This window comes from Etheostoma cragini, chromosome 15, assembly GCF_013103735.1.
Source record: "Etheostoma cragini isolate CJK2018 chromosome 15, CSU_Ecrag_1.0, whole genome shotgun sequence".
NCBI classification, from domain to species: Eukaryota; Metazoa; Chordata; class Actinopteri; order Perciformes; family Percidae; genus Etheostoma; species Etheostoma cragini.
The window spans coordinates 11948094-11969802 of NC_048421.1; the positions used below are offsets into that span (position 1 = coordinate 11948094).

At 40.1% G+C, this 21709-nt stretch overlaps 2 protein-coding genes across 2 annotated transcripts in view; one reads left to right on the forward strand and one right to left on the reverse strand.

The window, feature by feature from the left end:
• Positions 1-929: 929 nt before the first annotated feature.
• Positions 930-6928, reverse strand: rdh8a (retinol dehydrogenase 8a). Its single transcript, XM_034894715.1, has 6 exons — positions 6539-6928; positions 4285-4446; positions 2928-3107; positions 1964-2057; positions 1682-1865; positions 930-1552 (listed from the first exon to the last, which is right to left on the reverse strand). The coding sequence occupies exons 1-6, from the start codon at positions 6642-6644 to the stop codon at positions 1325-1327; spliced, it is 954 nt and encodes a 317-aa protein (XP_034750606.1). The 5' UTR covers positions 6645-6928; the 3' UTR covers positions 930-1324.
• An 8527-nt stretch (positions 6929-15455) lies between these two features.
• col5a3a (collagen, type V, alpha 3a) overlaps positions 15456-21709 on the forward strand; it is a 49551-nt gene continuing 43297 nt past the window's right edge. The window contains exon 1 of the mRNA XM_034894429.1: positions 15456-15745. Coding sequence (XP_034750320.1) covers positions 15661-15745 — 85 coding nt within the window. The 5' untranslated portion in view covers positions 15456-15660. The remainder of the gene's footprint in view (positions 15746-21709) is intronic.

Consider the following 21709-nt stretch of genomic DNA (forward strand, 5'->3'; position numbering starts at 1 on the left):
CAAGTGAGGGGTTTTCATGGGGAACAGGCCATGACCTCTTTATATCCATCAACAGATCACTAACTTGGTCCATAGACATGCTCATACAACACACACACGCACGCACGCACGCAGCGCACGCACGCACATAAACACATGCTAATGTGTGCATATGTCCACAAGCAAGAAAGCACAATAATATGCAAAAACAAGTTCATGCTCCTCAAGAGGCATTATGTGTGTCTTTACCTGTATATGGTCCCAGCAGCTTTTTTTTGCAAGAACAACTTTCTATAATGGAAATTACAGTAATCCTTCAAAATCTTCTCTGTGGATTAATGTTGATTTATTGATTATTGAAAAATATAGATACAACTATAATGTATAAAACAAACTTGCTGATAAAAAAGCCAGTGCATGCAAGATTTAAACTATTCAATTATATTGCGCTTTTCTATCTGAGGCCACTAAGGACAAATTCCTTTACACTACAGCTCCAGCTCTGCAGATGATGATCCTGTGAAACCCAAAGTTTGGCTGCCAGGGGAAGAACTGTGAAATACTGCCCCCTCATGGTATCCATGGAATCTTGCAGAAAGAAAGACTATCCTTAGACTTATATTACTGTAAAGTATCAAGAAAAATTATTAAGGATAAATTCCGTTTATTTTTAAATCAAGATGCTAGATTAAAATTATCTTACAAACCCCTTCACAAACCTTGAAAACATAACAAAAAAAATTAAAAAATATGATTTATGTCAGCAGTTATGACCATGAGAACACTTCGCTATGGAAAACATGAAATTAAGGGCACAGCACAATAAAAGCACATATATTCTTTCCGTCTTTGTCATACACGTTACAACTCTGGTGAGCCTGAGTGAATCGTAAACTAGGCAGCTACAAGTTATAGCATATTATTTCTCTATAATGTAATAATAATAATAATCTCTCTGTAACTGAGTTCATTTTTGTGCTTTGTTGTCTGTCCATGGGGCTCGTATGTCATGTCATGCCTGTGTCTCTCATTTAAATGACATAGACATCTAATCTCAATATAGCCACGCTATATCTGTGTGTGTGTGTGTGTGTGTGTGTGTTTTGTGTGTGTACATGAGTCTATCCTGCATACAACATCTCTGTGACAAACTTGTGCAATTGTGCATGTTGTCTAACAAAGCTTATCATGGTAGTTTCCTTGAACTTAAAGGCACCTCCTCTCTCCAGGGATACTGGCTCTAGTCTGCCTGCTTAGCCCAATACCTCAGAATAAGGCAGTAGGAATGGGGTGGGGTTCAATAATATGGGCGGGTAAGGATTAGGGGCAGGGTTGGAAACCCTCTTCAGTTAGGTGAGACGGTGCGTCTACGCAGGCAACTGCATGTCAGGCACTTGAGGATGCTCATGGTGATGTGCATGAGAGGGCCAAAATTGAAGAGTAGGTTGTAGAAAGTGTTGACAGACAGGCCACCAGTCTCATCTGCGTACTTTAAGGCCACAATAGGTGTGTAGAGGCTGTTTGTCAGATTCCTGAAGCGAGGGCTGCTCGACTCAATAACCTTTTTAGTGCACTGGAGAGACAAGAAGCAAAAGAAAGTTTTGACTGATTTCATTGCTATTACGCCTGGTAAATGTTAATAACAGTTAGTGATCAGACATACAGAACATTGCTTCTTGAATCCTGAAATAGATTCCCTTACTTTAGCTATGTCCTCTGGCGTCTGGCCCATGGCTTCAAATATATCTATGGATGACGGCAGGTAAACGTCTTTAAAATAACGGACTGTGTCGGCATCTACCCCTGGATACTCCATCTTGGCCACATCCTCCATCATCTTTGTCTCAAACTCAGTGTGCACTGGGCCAGGCTCAATCATGGACAAACTGCGGGGAGTCAAATGCAGAAAGGCCTGTGAGGAAGCATGTACAGTAGAAAGCAAAGACAGATGTAAAAGTAGAACAAAGGAAATAGGATAATCTACCGGATATTGAACTTCATCAGTTGCACGGCCATACTCTCACAGAAGCCTTCCATGGCAAACTTAGAGGCAGTGTAAACATCATTGAACACCACTCCTAAATCAACAAAACAGAGAGACAAAGGACGTTATCACATCATTGTATTATCAGAAATCACAGTACTCTGTTAACAGCAGACATGTGTCAAACATAATTTACACATAAAGGTCTAAGATACTCAAATCAACAGACAAGAAACAAACATCTGTCACATGTGGAAATGCAAGTGCCAGACAGCATATGAAGGTCAGTTTAGCCTACTTTCCTGTGATTAAGAACTTATCTGATTTTCTAGTAAATCCAACCCATCTGCACTTCAAACAAGTTAAAAACAAATGTTGATTTGGAACCGCTTGCTATTTAACTCAAATATCCAACATAGGCAGACAGCAAATAAATAGAATAAAGTCAAGCCTTTAATACAGATCTATGTACTACTGCTATTGGAAAACAATACATTTTAGAAGATTAGATCAAGATAAAAAAGCATCTGCTACAGTGTATTCTTTTACCATTTTACAGTAAAACTTGCTTCTATTATGTCATATGATTCAAATAATGTTTCAAGTTTAAGGTCCATTGAAATTGCTTCACATGTTATTGTAAAGTGATTTCACTAATTCAATAGATCCTAAAGCACAGAAAACACAATGATTTACAGTCAATCATTTAGAATTCTATTCTCCTGATTTTAAATCGAGCAATAGGCTAGCTAAATTACCAGTTATCCAAATAGTATTGCAAGTGTGATTTATCAACCTTACGGTTGTCCAATCTACGGACAGTGCTCCTGTCTACACCTGCAAAGTCTTGAAAAATGCCTTTTCATGGTCAGTTGGAATTGTAAATATTTTTTTTTTGTTCTCAGATCAGACTTAACTGGATTGCAGATTTTATTTTGCATTGTTAAATCTGCACAAATCATACCCTGAAGACCCATGACACTGCTCATGACCACGATGTGTCCTGAACGCCTTTTCTTCATGTCTGGCATCACTTCTTTTATCATGCGAACAACACCGAAGAAGTTGGTCTCAAATACTCTTTTCATCTCCTCGATGCTGATGCTTTCCACAGGTCCCAACAAGCCCACTCCTGCATTGTTGACTGACAGGAAACACACATACACAGAGATTACAAACCTGTTATTAATAAAACGGTATATTGTATGTTGTTTTTGTAATATGAAGTGATATCTGTATTGTTTGCTCTGTTCACTTGGCCTTTCAACAAGAATAGATCCCTAATTGATAGATTACAGATGGAATCGCTTGATATTGCCACCAGATGTCAGTGTGTGACAACAACAGATTGGTGTGATGTAACACAAGTCCATGTTGAAGGGCCTCTGGGTCTTGAGTAATTAGGTGAAGGGGGATGCAATGTTGGATGGAGACAGGTTTATAAATAGAACCTTTATCTAGACTAAAGGGTTAAACACAGCAACTGAAAAGAGTCACCTCTTTGTGTGTTATTAATCTAGCAACTTAGAATTGACCAAATCACCATCAAATGTATTATAGAGTGTTTGAGCAATACCAATGACCTAATTCATTTCTGGTGACAGGCTGAGATTTCTGGGCTTGAAAATACATTGCATGCTTTGTTTAAGCAGTAAGCCCCCCCCCCCCCACCCCCCCCATTCAGAAATAAATAAGCAAAAGAAGGTGTTATGGGCAGACAGAGCTGCTGACTCAGTTCCAGCCATATTTCACACACTCAGGATGTCAGTATGGTTGTGCTTTCTGTTGCAGAATCTATGTGCCCACTGGAATTTCAAGACTCTCCCAATCTCCTCCCCCCACCTACTCTTAATGTCAACTGCAGAACCACAGAGGACAGCGCTACAGGAGACCACCAAAAAACATTTCAGTTACTTCCAAACTTTGTCCTAAAGTTGTGATATTATTACAGTAATAACACTGTACTGCGAAAGTTTGCTTTTCCACTTCACAAGTCTGTTAGACTTTTAGTGTTATGTGGTATGACATTACTGATTATGTCACAATAAATACGGGCTAGTTTTGCAGGAAGGTTGAGGGTTCATGTTCTATTCATTTGGTTATCACACAGATAAGAAACTGAACAAGATAATATAATATATAACCTAATGACTTCAGGTTACATACTTAAATTACCAACTGTTCTTAAAACATATGATAAAAGAAACAAAGCACATGCATACAAATTTAGCCACATGTAGAGGATAGATCAAATGTCATTCCAAGCCGGGAAAGAGGTCGAATGATAGATGCAGTCCTAGTTTCAGGCGTTACCCACTTACTCAGGATATCAATATGGCGGTCCTTGATATTGTTGATGCACTGCTTAACTGACTCGTCACTGCACACGTCTAGTGGAAGTAATATCAACGTCTTGCCATATGCATCTCCTGCTGCCTCCACTAGCTTGTTTTTCTTCTTCAGATCCCGCATGGTGGCAATCACTGATAGGGAGAGATGGAGAAGTGGAAAACATTATTTTAAATGTATGATGTGGCTTCAAACTTTGACCCATTGATGAAATGACACAGTACTGTTAAACCTCTGATCTACTGAACTTAAGATTTCCTGAACAAACACATACACACACACACACACACACACACAACACACACACAAACACGCACAGCTGTCAGACGTGCAGGTCAGAATTCTTTGCAATGACCACGCCTGTCAGTTTACAGGACACAGAATTGTTTTCCTCTGAACTTTACACGCTGACCAACATTAACCTACATTCAGCACAAGAATCTATCATGACCCGTGACGGCAGCTATCGGCACAGTGTTGACTTGGCTTTCATGGCTCCTTCCATGTTGTGTGTTTTGCTGACACACTGCTGACTGACGTTATCTAGCAGAGGAAAAAGAGATACTGTGCTGTTGCACATTTGTAACCGGGGAGTAAACAACCTCCTCTTCACACATTCATCTAAATCTACCTGTTGTCCTTACCAGATAAAGGCAAACCCTCACCTGATTCTTGTCTGATCAGAGACAGAGTTGGAATGTTGCAATGTTACTAACATTTCATTACGTATGGTCATGCAACTTGGCCCTACTTTAAGATTTGGTTGTGTACGTGTCATGCAACTTGTCAGTGCAAGTTGTTGAATACACTAAATGCATTACATAATGATGTCTTATGAAGTTTAGTTAAGTCTAATCTTGTGATTTGAAAACTGTGTCCATGAAGCAACAAAGAGATTTAAGTATTGGTAGAGAAGTGAACAAGAGATCCATTGTTCTTCCGGCTCCTGCAGGAATTACTTTTGGGCTGCTTAAACATTCTTGAATGAACCACATTTCATTGCACACACAGAGATCTTTTAGGGGGGTTCTCTGAGTTTGGTGTACTGCATGTTCCTGCAACTAATTATTACTTTTATGTGCAATGCAATATTTATTCTCTGTTGGATTTCCTAAGGACCCTGGATAAAGGGCAGATCAGCTTCATTGCTAAGAGGTGGCCATATTGAAAGCAGGTCACATTGTGAAAAAAAAACATCTACACAGACCAGTGTTCTAGGAGCAGTTAATCACTTTTGCTTTGCTCATCGATTTCACAGTAATAAATCCCATCAGATCCTGATGGCCCTCAAAGAAGAAAAAAAACGTGCACAGTGGTTCCTAAAGTGGCCAAAGGAGAGGAGTGATAACTTAACTTGACAAAAATAAACTCATCAAAAGATCTTTTGTACGAGAACTGCTGAAATTATGGGGGTTCACTGTCTCAGGGCTAGCCAATTATGTTATTCTGCATAAAGTCACATCTAACAACAAGGGGGGTCTGAAAGGCAAACTCTTAACAACAGGGGTGGGGGTGGGAAGGTGGTCTAATGTAATTCTGTCTGAGGCTCCATGACACGAAAGGTTTTGGATCTCCAATCCCTGGAGTGACATTGATAATGGCTGGGAAGCAGGAGAGGAGACCCACAGACCAACAATGTCAAAGTGGGACACCCTAACTCCACTGTGCACCAATGAAGACTTCAAACAAGGCCCTTGCTTTAGAGTGAACCCTCGCTTGTACAGGTCTCAAACTTTGTCCCCCTTTCAACACTCGCTCCAGTGAGGGGACTATAGGCACATTAGACACGGCACTAAACCGGAGCAGGCGGTCTACAATTCACTGCGATAAAGGAGGCTTTGTGCTGGAGAAGTCACATGAAAGAGAACTGACAAGACTCTTTTTATGATTCCGCCTGTAAAGCGGCATCCTTGCCTCCCCTGGAAACTGCGCTTTCAGATGATAATTATTGAACCAAAGGGGCGACTGAATCCCAGACCTTACAAAAGGATATGGATATCACAAGGGTTAGCTATCTTAATGGACACCACACCAAAACACTTATTTGTGTTAGGACGGGATTTGCGCATGAAACTCAACCGAACTTTGTGCGTAAAGGAGGGTTGGTGCAATGAGTTTTGCAGGGGGAAGTAAACACGGAATAGGTTTTTCAAGCGAGACACACTGTTATATGCTTGCTGCTAATAGGTCCGATCAAAGAAACAATGTAGAAGAAAGCGCATTTACCATGGTAACGCTTCTTCTCATCTTTGGCCAGCGTGACGGCGATTCGTAACCCGATGCCGGAGGAGCAGCCGGTGATCAGCACAACTTTCTGCCCGCTGTTCGCCATGATTTGTCCGGGTAGGCGCTGTGTTTTTCAGCGGTCCTCTGCTGTGGATGGTCGCTGCCGAGGGAGCTACCGATCACCGGACTTTAAAAAAGTAAAGCGGATCATGCAGCCACCGCAGCCATGTGAGCCTCTAATTCAGTCACATGTTCAATCAAATCAGTAACCAAAAAAGACGTGGCATTGCAAACACCTCGGGCAGACAAGATTTTTAACTTGATAGGTGCCGCCTTCCCTGAAAACGAAGTTTATTCCTTTAAAATGTGTGGCCGTGCATGCGCACACGTGCGTGTTGGAGAGGGGGAAGTGCTTATGTGATTTCTGAGCTGGTGACCCCAACAAGTAGCCTAACTAGAATATTCATACAGTAGTTAAATGATGTTTTGGTCATATGGTATTATGGTTCATTAAAGTTATTATTCTTAATAGGACTTATGGTTTTACCAGGACACATTTTATGGTAGCCTACCCAACACGTTTTTATGATGATGATGGTGATTATGATTATGTTAATATAACTATTGTTGTTGTTGTTGTTATATGCTACGCAGGCTATAGGTACACCCAAATTAAACACTTGTTCGGCTCCAGTTGACTATTTATAAAACTAGTCCCAGTCTTACTTTTACACAATTTCTCTGAAACGTAATGCTTACTTTTTCATTTCTTTCAAGCGTATTCGTTTATATTGTTTACTTGCTTCTATTATACTTTCTTTTTGTGTAAAATATTCTCTTTTTTTATATTACTTTTCCTTTTTATTTTATTACTACTACTGTATTTTCTATATTTGATAATGGTTTCTGGAGCTGGCATGAAAAGAATATCACTTGGCACTGTGTAGGATTGTGTATGTGACAAATAAACGTTGATTTGATTTGAGCAATGTTTCTAGTGACTCAATGCGCTGCATTGTACCGCCATCTGGTGGTAAGGAAAGCTGTAGCACACTTAAAAAGCACTCATAACTTACTGATTTTATAACACCTCATAAAAAAACCTCATTGCATCACTGTATTCCAAATAAGAATATGAATATAATAATGTAAAAGAATGGTCTGAGTTTGGTCCAGCTGTCTCAGTTTAGTTGGACAATAATGGCATTAGCAAGGGTCTGTTATGGACCGTGACTAGTGGAACCCATTCTGGATGGTTGTTGTAAGGGTTTAAGGTGCCTCTGATAAGATCTCACTTGCTTTTTTCCTCTGATGAAAGGCCATAGTGCAACAGTCAGAGTCTGTTGTGTTTGGGCCTGTTGTTAAATGTGATGAAACTGTAGGTTTTCCATTTACTCTAATACTGATCCAGGGATGAGTGGATGGTCCAAAGAGCAATCTGGAGTGATTAGCTAGTGAACAATTGATGCCCTCCCCTTTTAAGTCACTCATTAAACTGTGTTTTATAATGCCTTGCCAACTTTACATGATGAACATTTCAACACAAATGGTGATTCCACCAATAAAAAAACAACTAAACATTTTTAATGCTTTGTCATATTTGACAGATGATGGTTTGTGTTTTTAAGAAGTGGATGAACTGGGGTTATCATAATGGATCTTGTTAGCTCAGGTGCCCTTTGTTTCTGGTTTGTACAGTTAAAAAGGATTACACACTATATAATAATTAGTTACAGTATATATATATATATATGTATAGTCATACATGTGGCTGTAAGTAGCTCTATACAGATAAAATGAGGTTGGGTGTGTTCTGTGTTGATTTCCCCCCAAGCTTTTGAAACTTGATTATGTATTCCACTGATACAACAGAAAACATTTCTGCCCTTTAAAACATATTGCAAGCACACACTGGCTATAGGTCCCCCTGCTTTAATCCTCCCCCCTGGTTAACCCCTTTAACCCCATTCCCATTTCAACACGGTAACACAGTGTGAAGCATCACGGTCACTATAAGGACAAGACAAGAGATTATGTGAAAGCAGAGAACAACCACCCTCTCTCTCTCTCTCTCTTTCTCTCTCTCTCTCTCTTTCTCACACACACACACACACACACACACACACACACAAACACACAAACACACACACGCACAAACACACACACGCACAGTGCAGCATATAGGGAACAGTGGGAGAGCCTAGGAACACGTTCATGAGTTTTCTAGCTTTTCTCCTCTGAGGGTGAACCTAGGTTACAACATGCATTGTCAAGAGCAGATATTGATTTCCGTTGTAACCTTGAAATGATTCTGCCAAAGGGAAGACATATTTTATCAATGAGTGGAGTCCTGGCTGGATGCATCAAGGGTCATCCAGTAACCAGCAGACTGATTGTGTGAAGATAGGTTGAGTCTTGTTGTGGAAAAAAATGAACCTGAGGCATGTTCTGCATGTGTAACTCAACATATGAGAATACATATTGGAAAATCTAGATCTAATCATTGTCGCTGCTTGTGATAAACTGGCTGTTATGCTGACAACAGAGAGAAGACTGTCAGCTTACATTGAGATCAGGCCTAGTTTCCTCTTGCCGATGTCTTCTTATTAATAACAATAATAAGATATGACCCATTTCTCTCACCAGAAAGCAGAAGTTTACAATGAGATAATTAAAGTATATTTTGCATTGTCAGATGAAGCAGCTTCAAATCCAAGCTGACAGTGTGCAAAACAAAATGCACTGCATAGTGATTTTAGTTATATATTTACATTTGGCTACATTTCAAATTGTAGGCATATGGCTGACAATCTCAGAGTAATTGAGTGTAAAGGCAGAACAGATATAACAGCAAAGGAAAATGAGCCAGAAAATAGTCATACAAAAAGAGTGCCTTTGAGCTTGAACACTTCTAATGTGAGTGCAAAAATCCAGCTGTTGGTCTGAGCATTGTGGAGCTCTGTCATGGTCAAAGACAGACAGAGAATGAAAAATGACCGTGACCCACCAACACTGACGCAGCAATTAACAAATAACCAAATACCACTAAGGCTTTGCTACCAAATCATCAGGTCAGTTTTAGTCTACCCTAAAATTATGAATTATGACAATACAAGAACTTATATAAAACTAAGTAGAAACCAGTCTTAAAGCTGCCTACCAGTGGACATGGTGCTTAAAGGGCCGGCGTAAGCCAGTGGAGTGAGGTCAGGGCCGTTCCTCGCATGCTTTCCCTTGTGCCTCCGGAGAAAGTGGACAGGTGTGGATAGAGGTGAGGAGGGCTGGGCAGCCAGTGATGATTACCAGCCTCCAAGCTATTGCTGTGGAATTTCAGAAGACTGAGACACTAAGACACAGACTGAGTGAGGAAAGGGACAAAGAGGAGGGCATAACACAAGCCCATGCATGCTTTTCCACGACATGGGCTCTCTTTGTTTTTAATGTCTTGTTGTTAACCCTGCTCCGTTTTTTTACATCAAACTTTAACCGCTCCACTTTCTCTACTGCACCTCTGCATCTACAGTATGTCCCCCCCACTCATTGTAGTTATCAGAGCCCTCTGAGCCTACTCTTGCTATGCCCTGAGCCCACATCATCCGTCTTTAACCCCTTTATCGAAGTCCAAGTCATAAAAAATGACTCTCCCATCTCCTCTACTCTCTTTTATAGCTAAATGGTTAATTTCCTGTGTACTGGCCTTAAGGACAGATGAGCAGATGCTCCTGGAACCTTCTCTGGTTCCCTGCTGACTTTATAAAGCGTCTGTTTCCACTCATTATAATTAAAGATGGACTGTGTGATTAAGTTGAGATGCTGTTTTAAGTGTACAATGTCAAGACTGTCAAACTATTTGTTAAGACAAATGAATATATAGACTAGTTTTTAAATATTTTCCCTAAGATTTTTTAAATACTTTGTAGCATTATATTATGGCTGATGCTACCGGAAGGATAAGGGACTCTTGCTGTGTGAAAAGGGCATAGAGGACTGGAATGTTTGCCACAGGTCAGGAGTGGCGCTTTCTCCTCTTTTGTGTGCAGTCTGTAGAGGAGGTGTGGAATGCAAACTTCATGAGAATAAAAGGGACGAAAGGGAAAGAGTATCCGGGGGTCGCTGGGTGGGAAGATAACTTAAAAACAGAGGAAGAATGGGTGCAAAGAATTAAAAAAGGAGTGAGCTGGGAAAGTGTTTTAGGGGTTCTGAGGCAGAAAGAGAACACATTTGATTGAGAGCAAGTGCTAAAGAATAGCCCACGAGCTGCACCAAAGAGGAGAGTTAAAACTGTTGCTGCAGATGCAGACCACACACAATGGAAACTCTACAGAGAGTTCTTTCAGAGCATAGGCACCCTGAAGATCATAACGTGGCATTTCTGAGCACCAGTTAGCAACATTCTTAGAAACATTCATTAGTTACAGCTCAACAGTATATGTCATTTGTACAGTCTCCAGGACATGCTGTTGAAAAGCATTGCTCAAAGAATGAAATTAGATTAACTCAGAAATGTAAATTCCAATGTAAAGACAAGGATTTTTGTTTCATAACATTTCTTCATGGGAAAACAGAAACATAAAAAAACCTTGCCACTTTTAGGTTATTCGGGGGGTTTTGGAGAGCAGTAAAGGTAAAAACAGAAAGCAAAAAGAAACAACAGCATGGTGTCAATTACGTCTTATCTTATAAGCAAACACACTACACAGATGGATTCCCAGGAGGTCTGTCTACTCAGCCACTGTGGCACCATGTCACAGAACTCAAATTTAAAATAACTTCCACACAAAAATAGTTTGAATCATGTTTACTGTCAGTGTTCCTATTTGCCTTAAGTGCCACTGCAAATACCAGTTTCAACCAAACTGCCCTGCTATTTAGATCAAATCACAATTATGTGGCTCTGTGTTGGAAACTAACAGTGAAGAGGAGGGCACAGCAGGGTGATCTTGTGTGTGGTGTCTGGTTGAGTTTATTTAGTCTGTTTGTTGGAGCAGTTCATTTAACAGACATGGTCCTTAGATGTTAATTAGTTTAGTCTCCCGTCATCTCTCAGTTTTATAATTATCATCAGATTGGTGATAATTACTGGCCCATTGGAAAAGGGAACATTTAAACACACTTAATTATTGCCCCATCACTAGTTTGGAAACTTTACAGCAGGGTTAAGCAACTGACTGTGTGGGGTAATATGTCTGAAAAGACAGCTCTGCATCCAATCCCTGCTCAGTGTTGGTTCTGATGGTAATCTTGTTTCTTTCAATGAGGCTCAAACAGCTCTTTTTTTAAAATTCCAAATGCCATAGTTGGTCAAGGAAAGTGTAGTGGTGGTTTAATACCAAGCTGCAGTCTTATCCTGCCTGATGGGATCACTCTGCCCCCTTGTACCGCAGGCAGGTAAACCCATGTAAGAACACATGCTTTCTGATCTATATCATCAGCAGTCAGTGGGTGGCACAATCCCATTTCTCTTGAGGCGCTTTCATAGACCAGCAGTTTTACCAGCCAGCCTCCAAGAGATTTGCCTACAAAATTTTTTCCTTACAAGAAAAATGTGAATTAGGTCAGAGCCTTTGTTTTCTTGGTTTGGTTATTGTACTCTTGATCAGATAAGGATTTTAGAATTTTCTTTGTTTTGAAGTCACTAACAAACCCACATTTTCCACAATCACACATAAAATACCTCTTTTTTCATTATTAGCACTGAGACTACACAGATTTTCTTCAGTGTGAAATGTATTGCATACAAATGGAAAACTGTAATTGTTATGTAAGGCTCATTCATAACTCTGATATGAATGGTGAATACAGTGACACTGTATCAGGCTCCACCTCTCCCACACAAACCACCAACTTAGATACACAATCATCATTCACACGTATCTGTAAATCCTCATTATATCAATATATAATGACAGAAAGTAATAACAATGTTTATCACACACAATATAGCGCTAAATGACATCACACACCCATTAGGAAGCAGTGGTGCAAATGATTTGTAAGGTGGTTATTTTATAATGACTGCACAGAAAAATGTATTTTTTCCTCTCACATAAATCCTTTTTTTGGCAAGCTTATAGAGTCAGCTGTCTCCTCCTTCGCAACCTTGCATGCATACTTTTCCTGACAGTTAGCCTGTCTTGTTCTGGCATGTTCTTCAACATAGGGAGCAGACCGGAGGCAGACTCAATTAAAAGCCAATCTGAGGGTCTCTAATCCTAAATGCTCATTAGCTCCTCTTGAGGTTTAATACGGTGTCTCTATGTCTCAAAGAGCCTATTATGGTTTGATGACAGATTACTTCACTTCACCTTCCACCCTCTCAGTGATTCAGTGATAAGAAAAGTCCACCGTAATTTATCAGCGCAGGATGACCTGCAGAGGGAGAGAGACATGCTTTGAATTTGTAACATCATACCTCGGTTAAACTTCAATACTGGAAGCACCACTTATGTAATAAGTTAAATAAATAAAAATGACATGAGATTGAAACCAAAATAGAGGAAAATACAGAGACACATCCTGAAGCTTTTTTTTTCCCTTTAAGAAGAATCTGTGATAGATTCATCTCCTGCCAAATTTCCTCTGGGATTTTTTTCAAACCGCTATTAATAAATACATGTCAAAACACATATGGAGTCTAATTTAGTATCTTGGTGTTTCATCCACATGATTTGTAAGTGTGTACAAAACAAAGTAGCTCTGTTGCGTTCTGCTGATTGATTATCAGATAAAGAGGCCGCCAGCAAGAACTGACTTCACTCTCCATCTTAAGCACTTTTAGCAGCATTTATGTGTTTACATCAACTTGAGAATTTACTGTACATTAATCATTATAAATCTGATTTGTGTAATCCTCTTGGATTAATGAAATTAATGTTAATTGAAATTTTCTTGCGCATTACGGTCACGTCATGTGTAATAATTTAAATTTATGTGTTGGGTCCGGGGCTCAATCAATGCATGTTTGGTGCCAGTCATGAGGAACACCAACGTCTGGGTGCAGTAGCTGTCAGGTGTATTTCTTGATGAAAGAATAAAACCTAACTCATTGTACATTAGAAACCTGAGTTTGTCTTTGATGTGTTATAAAGAATGATTATCTGTAAGTTGTCCAATAGTTAGACCAAGGTACATAGCACATGCTCTGGAAATATTTCTCAGCCAGAGCTCAGCCTAGCCACTGGACTCTTAGTAACTATCTGCTAAAAGCTGTTAGGAATGTGGCCCTGAATCATGCTGGCTAAGCTGGTACTGAGAAGGGAGACGGTGGGAGGTCAGGGGGTCCGTTGTTTACCTACTAGATCAGCCTCAATCTGACAAGTTATCTGGACTAGCTATTCTATCTCACACTCCTGCCTTTTTGTGTTTTGTTTTAATCACTCTTCAACTTGATCTCCCACAATTTACAGTCTGAGGCTCAGGAAAATGTTTTTAATAAGGCTCCCTTATGTTGAAAAATGATTAGTAAAGTTAAGAATGTTGCTTAACTATACTTTTTGACTCTGTTTATTTACCAAAAAAAAAGCATAATGTGTTTTGGATTTACATCATAACTCTTGCAGCTAAGAGTTGGGGTTTGGCTAGAAATAATATGGAACAGTCTTTAGATAAAACAGAGCATTATGACTTTTAAATGGGTGTGTTTCTCCATCTTTCTGTGGTTTGAGACTCTTCTCCCTTCAGAAATTACGGTTTGGCTTCTTTTCTCTGAATGTACTCTGGGACTCCAAGTTGCTTCACAAAGGCCTGTTGTAGCTTGGACTCTAGAAACGTTATCTTTGGTATTTTTCCAATTAGACAAGGTCTTCACAAGCCTTATCTAAGAGCATGTTTCAACTGAATACCAGTCTTACTAGAATTAATTAAGCTTTTGGCAGGACTATATTCAGCCTGCACAGGTAATCAAAGCTGTAAAGGCTTAGGGTTTGGCAGATGATTGGGACAGATGTCCCCTACAGTATTGAGAGGTAGGTGACTTGTCACAACCAATCATTTCAGCTCATTACTCTCGGTGTCCCCATTTAAAGACCATCTACTTCATGTAGTTTGATGCAACTTAATTTATATAATGTTATACCTGTAAAAATACTTTTTTAAAACATTTTGATAAGACTAAAAATGGTACAAATGGATGTTTCTGTTTTGTGGAAAAAGTCTGGTGGACTTTGTCTATATTAAAGAACTACTGTTTACTGAATACTCAGATTAAAGTTAGGGGGTGTGGAATAACACCTTAATGTTTTAAACAATAGGTTTTAGCCAGCTGGGCCTGCTTCTGAACTAGGAGTCCACAAGCTCTAACCTGAGGAGATTCAGCCTCCAGCTTCAGTCTAGACAATTATTACAGAACACAGCAACAATGCTGGGCTGCTGAGGTTAGCCTGATGGTGGAGATAACCTGCCCGAGCCTGGCCTGGTTTGCAAACACCTGCCTCCATGAACTGGTCAGGGATGTGTAATGTTCAGATCTATTTAACTAGTGCTGTGTGTGAAGTTTAACGCTGGGCTACATCCTCCAACTTCAAAGGATTTAACCCAAATCCTGTGACCTTCACTGGTAGGTGGAAGTTAATTAAAGGAAAAAAGAGAGATATCTCAACATTCTGCATCATGATCATCATGATAAAAATGAATAACATTGTCACTGTTTTCAATCATCCTGTTCAAAACAAATGAAAGCATGTATACATTCAGGTTCTGTGCCTCTTGTTGTAGTCTCTGTGGATGGATAGTAGGCTGGCTAGATCTGCCAAAAATCAGGAAACTGTGAGAGCATTGTGCTGTACAATGACCACTTTTAAGCTGAGAAACCTCACAAATGATCGTTAGAAATAGCCTAAACGTGATTTAAGATGGAGTTTTCTGCCGTCCTAATGGGAGGGGGAGAGGCGGAGGATGTGGAGAGCAGAGGGAGGGAGTGATGGCGAGAGGGAGAAATTGAATGAGAGGGGTTAGAGCGAAACTGAGAGGAGACACCACAACAAAACTTCTCCAACGATCAAGCAAGTGGAACTACAGACTGGCTTCTGTCATTGTCTCCCCGCATGGCTGCTGAGTTCCTGTGAATCTAACTTCAGTATAAAGTTCTGGTGGCGGAGGCAGAGGGGGGTCTCCGCTTGGAAAAGATGGACCATGTAATAAGAACCAGGTCGCGCAGGAGAATACCGCTATTTATTTGCATCTTGCTTCACGTAACGATGACACACGCTGGTAAAGTATCTATTTGAACATTAAATATGAACTGTCTCCTTTATCTAAGTTTCCGTGACTTTTTTCCAGGCACCATCATTCATCACTTGGTCACCAGCCAACACTTGGCGCAAAAGCATCTTTACTCTCTTTTAAGGATCACTTTGGATCTTTCAGAACCGTGCACGTGCAATTATGCATCAGATATTTTTATGTATGCTTAAGTATTAGTTATCCGCGTCGTTGCTCAAGGAGCATTTTGTATTGATTCAGCTTTTCATGCTTCAGCTTGTATTTTTAATTGAACACATTTCCAAGGTTTTGAATTTAGAGTGAGCTTCCTGCGTCAGGTGAGCCGTAGGCCTAAGACCTGCAGCGACCGGAGATGTATGATGTCACGTTCGAGTTTGCTTGTGACCAGCGTCAGTTTACTGTGAAAAGGTTTAACGTTGGCTTGAGAAAGAGGTGAACGGCTGAACACTGACCGAACAGAGTAGATTAAAATTCCTGTCATGGATCTGTTTAATGTGCCCTCTGCTCACATAGTTCTTAAGTGAAGGCGCTTGCACTAACACTCTTACTGCCTTAGTTATGATTATTCTGGCACATTTACATATTTTACATGTTTTATTGCAGGCTACAACCTCAGGTCATATTTTACACACTATGACTTGTAGGAGTGAATTTTTTTCAATTATCCACCTGCAAGAAGAGGGCCTGGTCTCAGTCAAAGAGCTGTCTCTCTCTCTGTCTGTCTGTCTGTCTGTCTGTCTGTCTCAGTGTCCTGGTGTGCGCATTTGTTGCACTTTCATACTTGTTCAGCCATTGCTGCACCCATTTTAAGATCTCCTTGTCCCCAAGGTTACCAGTAACCAGTACAACTGTATGTCCTTTGGCCCACTGCTATATGTCACCCACACAGGCCTGGCAGCATGCCCTGTGGCCGTGTCCGGATTATCTTCAACTGGCAGCCAACTATTCCTCGCAGGTGCTGCTGCTTAGAAACTCCCTGATGGAGCACCATGCTTTAAAAGCAGGAGTTAACCCTGTGGTCACCAGAAGTGCCTAAAGATCTCTAATTTTCACTCGTGGCTTTCCACATGCACCCACTTCCTGGCTGGCAGGATTTGATGGAAGTCACTGGCTGACATAAAGCGATGGTGGGAGGAAATGGGCCGACTGACAGAATAATCACATTTAAGTGACACACCGACTGTGGTGTCCACTGCTCTCTAATGAGGGCCTGTGAAGTGAGAGAATGAGATGATTTAAAAGTGCCTGGGACATATGGTGGTGCTGATATGGGAGTCTTAGATATGTGCATGTGATGTGTCTAAGTCTGTGCATGTTTGTGTGCATGTGAATGTGTATTACAGTGCCAGAATGTTTTCCCATATGCTTTCTGTGTGTGTTCAAGAGAGATGAGAGAGTACTTTGTAGTCATGTTTGCTGACAGGAAGTGAGACATTCTTGCACACGTCCACAGCTAGGTTGAGTTAGAATCTTCTGTTCTTTTTTTGCCTCACACACATTTTTGTTCAGTTTTCCTTTCTTTATTTCTTTTTTGTTCCTGGGAATAGGGGGTGTTTGTTTTTATTTATGCCTGATCTTCTACATCAATCCTCTTGCTCATGCTCTGCCTCATCCTTGACTGGTTCTAGGACAGAGGGGAAATCGTGCATAGAGCCCCCTCACTGTCTCCTGTTTGATCCAGCCTCCTTGCCAATCCTGCACCAGACTCCCAAAGGAGAATGGCAAGCCTTGTTCGCCTTTGATATAGCAACAAATTAGTGGCAAATGAAAACAAATGAAAAAGTCAGCTGAATTTAGCAAGATATAAGACTAGGAAAAGAGAAATTTTGCAGCTGCAACAGCTCTAGTGTATTCTTCTGTTATGTGAATATATGTTTCTGTAATGGAAACATTAAACATCAGAGATGCTGACGTCTGTCCCTAGTTGCCGATGCTGCAAGTGTCATATCAAACTGCTTCTCAAACCCCTTGACAAAGCAAACTGTTTTGAATCCCACCAAGTCATTAATAATTAGAAATTGCGCTCAAATGCTTTATGGTGCCGAAATGCAATCTATAGTATTCAACACACATCTGGCTTCCAGAAACTCAGTAACTCCCTTCCCCTCATGCGTCTATGGCTGTGTTTCTGATCACTGGATGCTTCAAGAAGCTTTCTGTGGGATTAGTTGGCGATGCTTCCTGTAGAATTGCAATGAGCAGACATCAGAGGGGCTTCTTTGCAGTGTCCCCTTACATGTCATCCACCTCTTTATCTTACTTCATGGGCTTTTCGAAAAAGTTTTATCATCTGTTATCCATCACATGCACATGAACATTTCAGTAGAGACCACAGTAGTAGTCTTTCCTTCCAAAGCCATCTGTAGAGTCTAAAAACAATATGATACCCTTAATGACATTGTGACCTGGTTCATATTTCAACTTCTCTGAACCTGCCAAGTGTCCTTTAGACACTAAACTGCGAACACAGATGCCCACAACTTGTTGAGAATTTCTTTAAAGTTTCCATCAGAAGTACAAAGGAACAGGGCTTCTAAAGAAGCATGTGTACATATACCTGTCTTACACATGGTGTGTGCGGCATATAGTGTTATACTTTGATTTTGCCAGCTCTGGTGTTCCACTCCATAATGGCTGCCTCAGTGTTATGATGTCTGCGAGACTAAATGATGGCTTGGGGTTGAAACTTGAATGGGCTTGGTCATGTGTACGCTTGCATGTTTGTATCAAGCTAATCCTCTGTGTGTGAGGTATGCATGCACACGTGCATAAGACATTATGTGTGTGAACTTGTGTTTGTTGTGGTGGTGTGATATGTTGCATATTTATGGGGACATGATACCCTCGGAAGGATAAAGAGATGAGAAAATATCTTCCAAAATCAGGTCATTAGAAACCCCCCCCCCCCTTGAAGAGAGTTTAGTGATTAGATCTGGTGTCAGGCTAGGTTAACAGTAAAAAAGAAGATCCTCACAAGTATAGAAGTAAAATTTGTGTTTCGGTGTTTGTGTGAAATGCCTAGTGTCCAGTTATGAGCTTTTAGAGGCAGGTGTTTTCTCAATGGGCCAAGGCGCTTTTGGCCTGTCGGCCCATCATGCTGTGAACAAACATGAGCAGAACAAGCTGTGGAGATTGAAGAATGTGGTGCTGATGTGAATTGGAAGAAACATGTGTAATCACATGCCATCAGAATCTTTCAGCTTCAACAAGAAAAGTAACAACAGGATGAAACTACTGACCCATATCTAGCAGAGCACTCTAAACAAGTTAAATTGTTTTTAGTATTTGAATAATAATTTGTGCATTTCCCTCGTGTAGAAAAAATTGATCAAGGAAATATGTTAGAGGAAAAAAGTGGCTTATATATGTGACTCAAATGTTATTATTGGTGCTAAAGTCCCCAATGTAAAAACTATGATTTCTGAAAGAACAAAGTAGAGCTATGTACGTCCACTAAATATGGGGAGGAAATGCTAGGATAGTAAGGTTAGATGAGAATAAACAAGGTCCCTGATTTTGAGCAAATGATAAGCATCTTTAATATGATTCATCATATAATATCTGATATACTGAGGCACGTTAAGGGGTTTATGTAACTTTTGGTTTGTGTTGATTCTAGCAGCCGCTTTGTGTCACTGTGTCACGAGCCAAAGCATTATGAGATTGTTGTAGCAACTAACGTAATAATATCTTCGATTAAAATAGCGTGTTTCATGAAACCCATTGACACTTTACAGTAAGTAACATTCCAGGGAAAAGAGAATAGTTATCCAACACAAACAAGGGTTAAAAGGAAAAACACTGGGCTAAATGGAAGGTGGACGGAATGTAATGTGGGCTACTGACGCAAAACATAACACTGCACATTGTAAAGTTAATTTAATAATAAAACAGACATATTACATACCTGAAGGCCAATTTGGTGTTGGTTTTTAATCATTAACAATCCCGTAATTCTCTCCATCGGTTAAAAGCCCAACCAAGTGTGACTCACGTATATTGATGGTCCTGCCCCAGTATCAGCCACAACGAATTCCTTCTAAAAAAACATTAAAATACAATTTGGCATACATAAAGACATCTCCTGCTTCCTTTTACCTAGCTGCGCTGGCATACAAAGGCTTTTCCGGTGTTAGAAATCTGTGGTCCTTCAGAAAAAGTTACTTACAGTCACTTTACATACATTGTCGTTTATCAAACATTATGTCCAGTTCATCATTGTAGGAGAGGGTCAGTTAGTGGATTCCCTACAGTCTATACAATATAGTGTATATTATAAGAATGCACAATAAATGGTTGCAACAGTTGTTTGTGTAACAAATGGAACTTTTGAAAAAGAAGACAAAATAATGCACACAGTATTGCTTGTGCTTTTCCAGAACATTTCCTGTTACTGGTTAACTCAGGTCTACTCTTCCACCATTTTAGTGCCGCTTAGCATAAAACTCTACATACACAGAATCTCATACATCGGCCATAACCTTTGTGTTGCCCTTGTTTATCTTGTATCTCTTCATGCTACACAGTCAAGAGAGCATAACAATGTGGTATTTCAAATCCGTTGGTGCTTAAAGACCTAATGTTTGGCACTGCTTGTTGCTTTCATTGTTTATTAATAATAATATATTTTACAACTATAATAATAACGACAATAATACTCACTATAAAGATAATCAACAATAATAATCTCAGTAATGACTTCCTAGCCCCGAGAATATGTTAAAAGCTATTCCCAGCAGTCGTCTACAAACAGCTGACTTGACATGCACCTAAATTCTCAGCAATAACTCAAAGCAGACCCAACCACCAAGTACATCAGGGCGAGAATTATCACTGCCTCTCAGTTTGCATACTTCAAGCCCAACAAATTTACTTTTGCCATAGATATTTCTAACACGCTCTTCTTTGTTTTACAGTAATGACCACTGTTTACATAAACTAAAGAAGTGTGTTTGACAGATAAAATAAATAATACAGTGATTCAGAGAGAAATTATGACCAGGGCAGAGGTCCAAAGTGCTGTTGTTTTCACTCTGTGGGCTTTATAATTGAGCTACATATGAACAGCGCGCAGGCTGTTTGGTCATGCTAGTGTAACTGTGTGTACTGCTATGTGTAATATTTTTTAGTTGGCTGGTTATGTGTTCAGAGGGTGTATTAGCTCTCCTCACCTCATAGTGTTCTTGTGCACACACAGCAGTGACCCAGACAAAAGGTCACACCCACTGCTAATTAGATTAAGGCCGTTCTTCATGGAGCCTGGCAGAAACGATGTCTGGATTTATTCAACCACTTCCACTAAATCAATTTTTTATTATTAATCACCATATGTAATACAGCTGGCTGTATTTAAAATGTTTGTGAAAAAATGCCAACAGAAACAGTGGTTTTTACGAAGAGTTACATTTCAGAAAAAGGGCTGCTTTTCTTCCTGTCATCTCAGGGTGTTGTCCAAGATACTATGGAAAACTTTTTATTGATTCATTTTGGCATAATTTCTTGTTAACATTCCTCAGTTCCCATGCACAATTATTTTTGACAGAGTTGTATTGTGTGTGTTCGAGTGGTAGTTTTTCAGGCTGAACTGGGAGTGTAGTTGGTGTGAGTCATAAAGAATGTCTTCAGAGTCATTTTTGTGAGAAACACAGGAAACTCATTATGTCCATGTATAACTAAAGTGGTGCTGAGTTGGAGGGACTGTGTCAAGTGTCACACAGCCAGAGAGGATACACTGATGTAAACTGTTTAGTGGCATTCCCAGGGAATAGAGCATGAACTATGAGATGGACTGTTCAATTCTTTTCTGTCAGGAAGACTGTGGACTGTTCTGTTGCTGGGCAGACGTGGTTGTCTCATGGACAAAAAGACAAGAAAAAGAAGACAGAAATGCCAGATGTCTGTGAAATTGCTGGATGTTTCAGCTCCTTCCCATGTACTCTGACCTTTTGCCAT

Excerpts from the sequence above, each read along its gene's own strand:
- rdh8a (XM_034894715.1), bottom strand. The coding sequence starts at position 6,644 with ATGGCGAACAGCGGGCAGAAAGTTGTGCTGATCACCGGCTGCTCCTCC. Across the intron at positions 3,108-4,284 it reads CCGCCATATTGATATCCTGA|TCAACAATGCAGGAGTGGGC; the intron begins GTAAGTGGGTAA and ends GTTTCCTGTCAG. Across the intron at positions 1,866-1,963 it reads CTGATGAAGTTCAATATCCG|TTTGTCCATGATTGAGCCTG; the intron begins GTAGATTATCCT and ends GACTCCCCGCAG.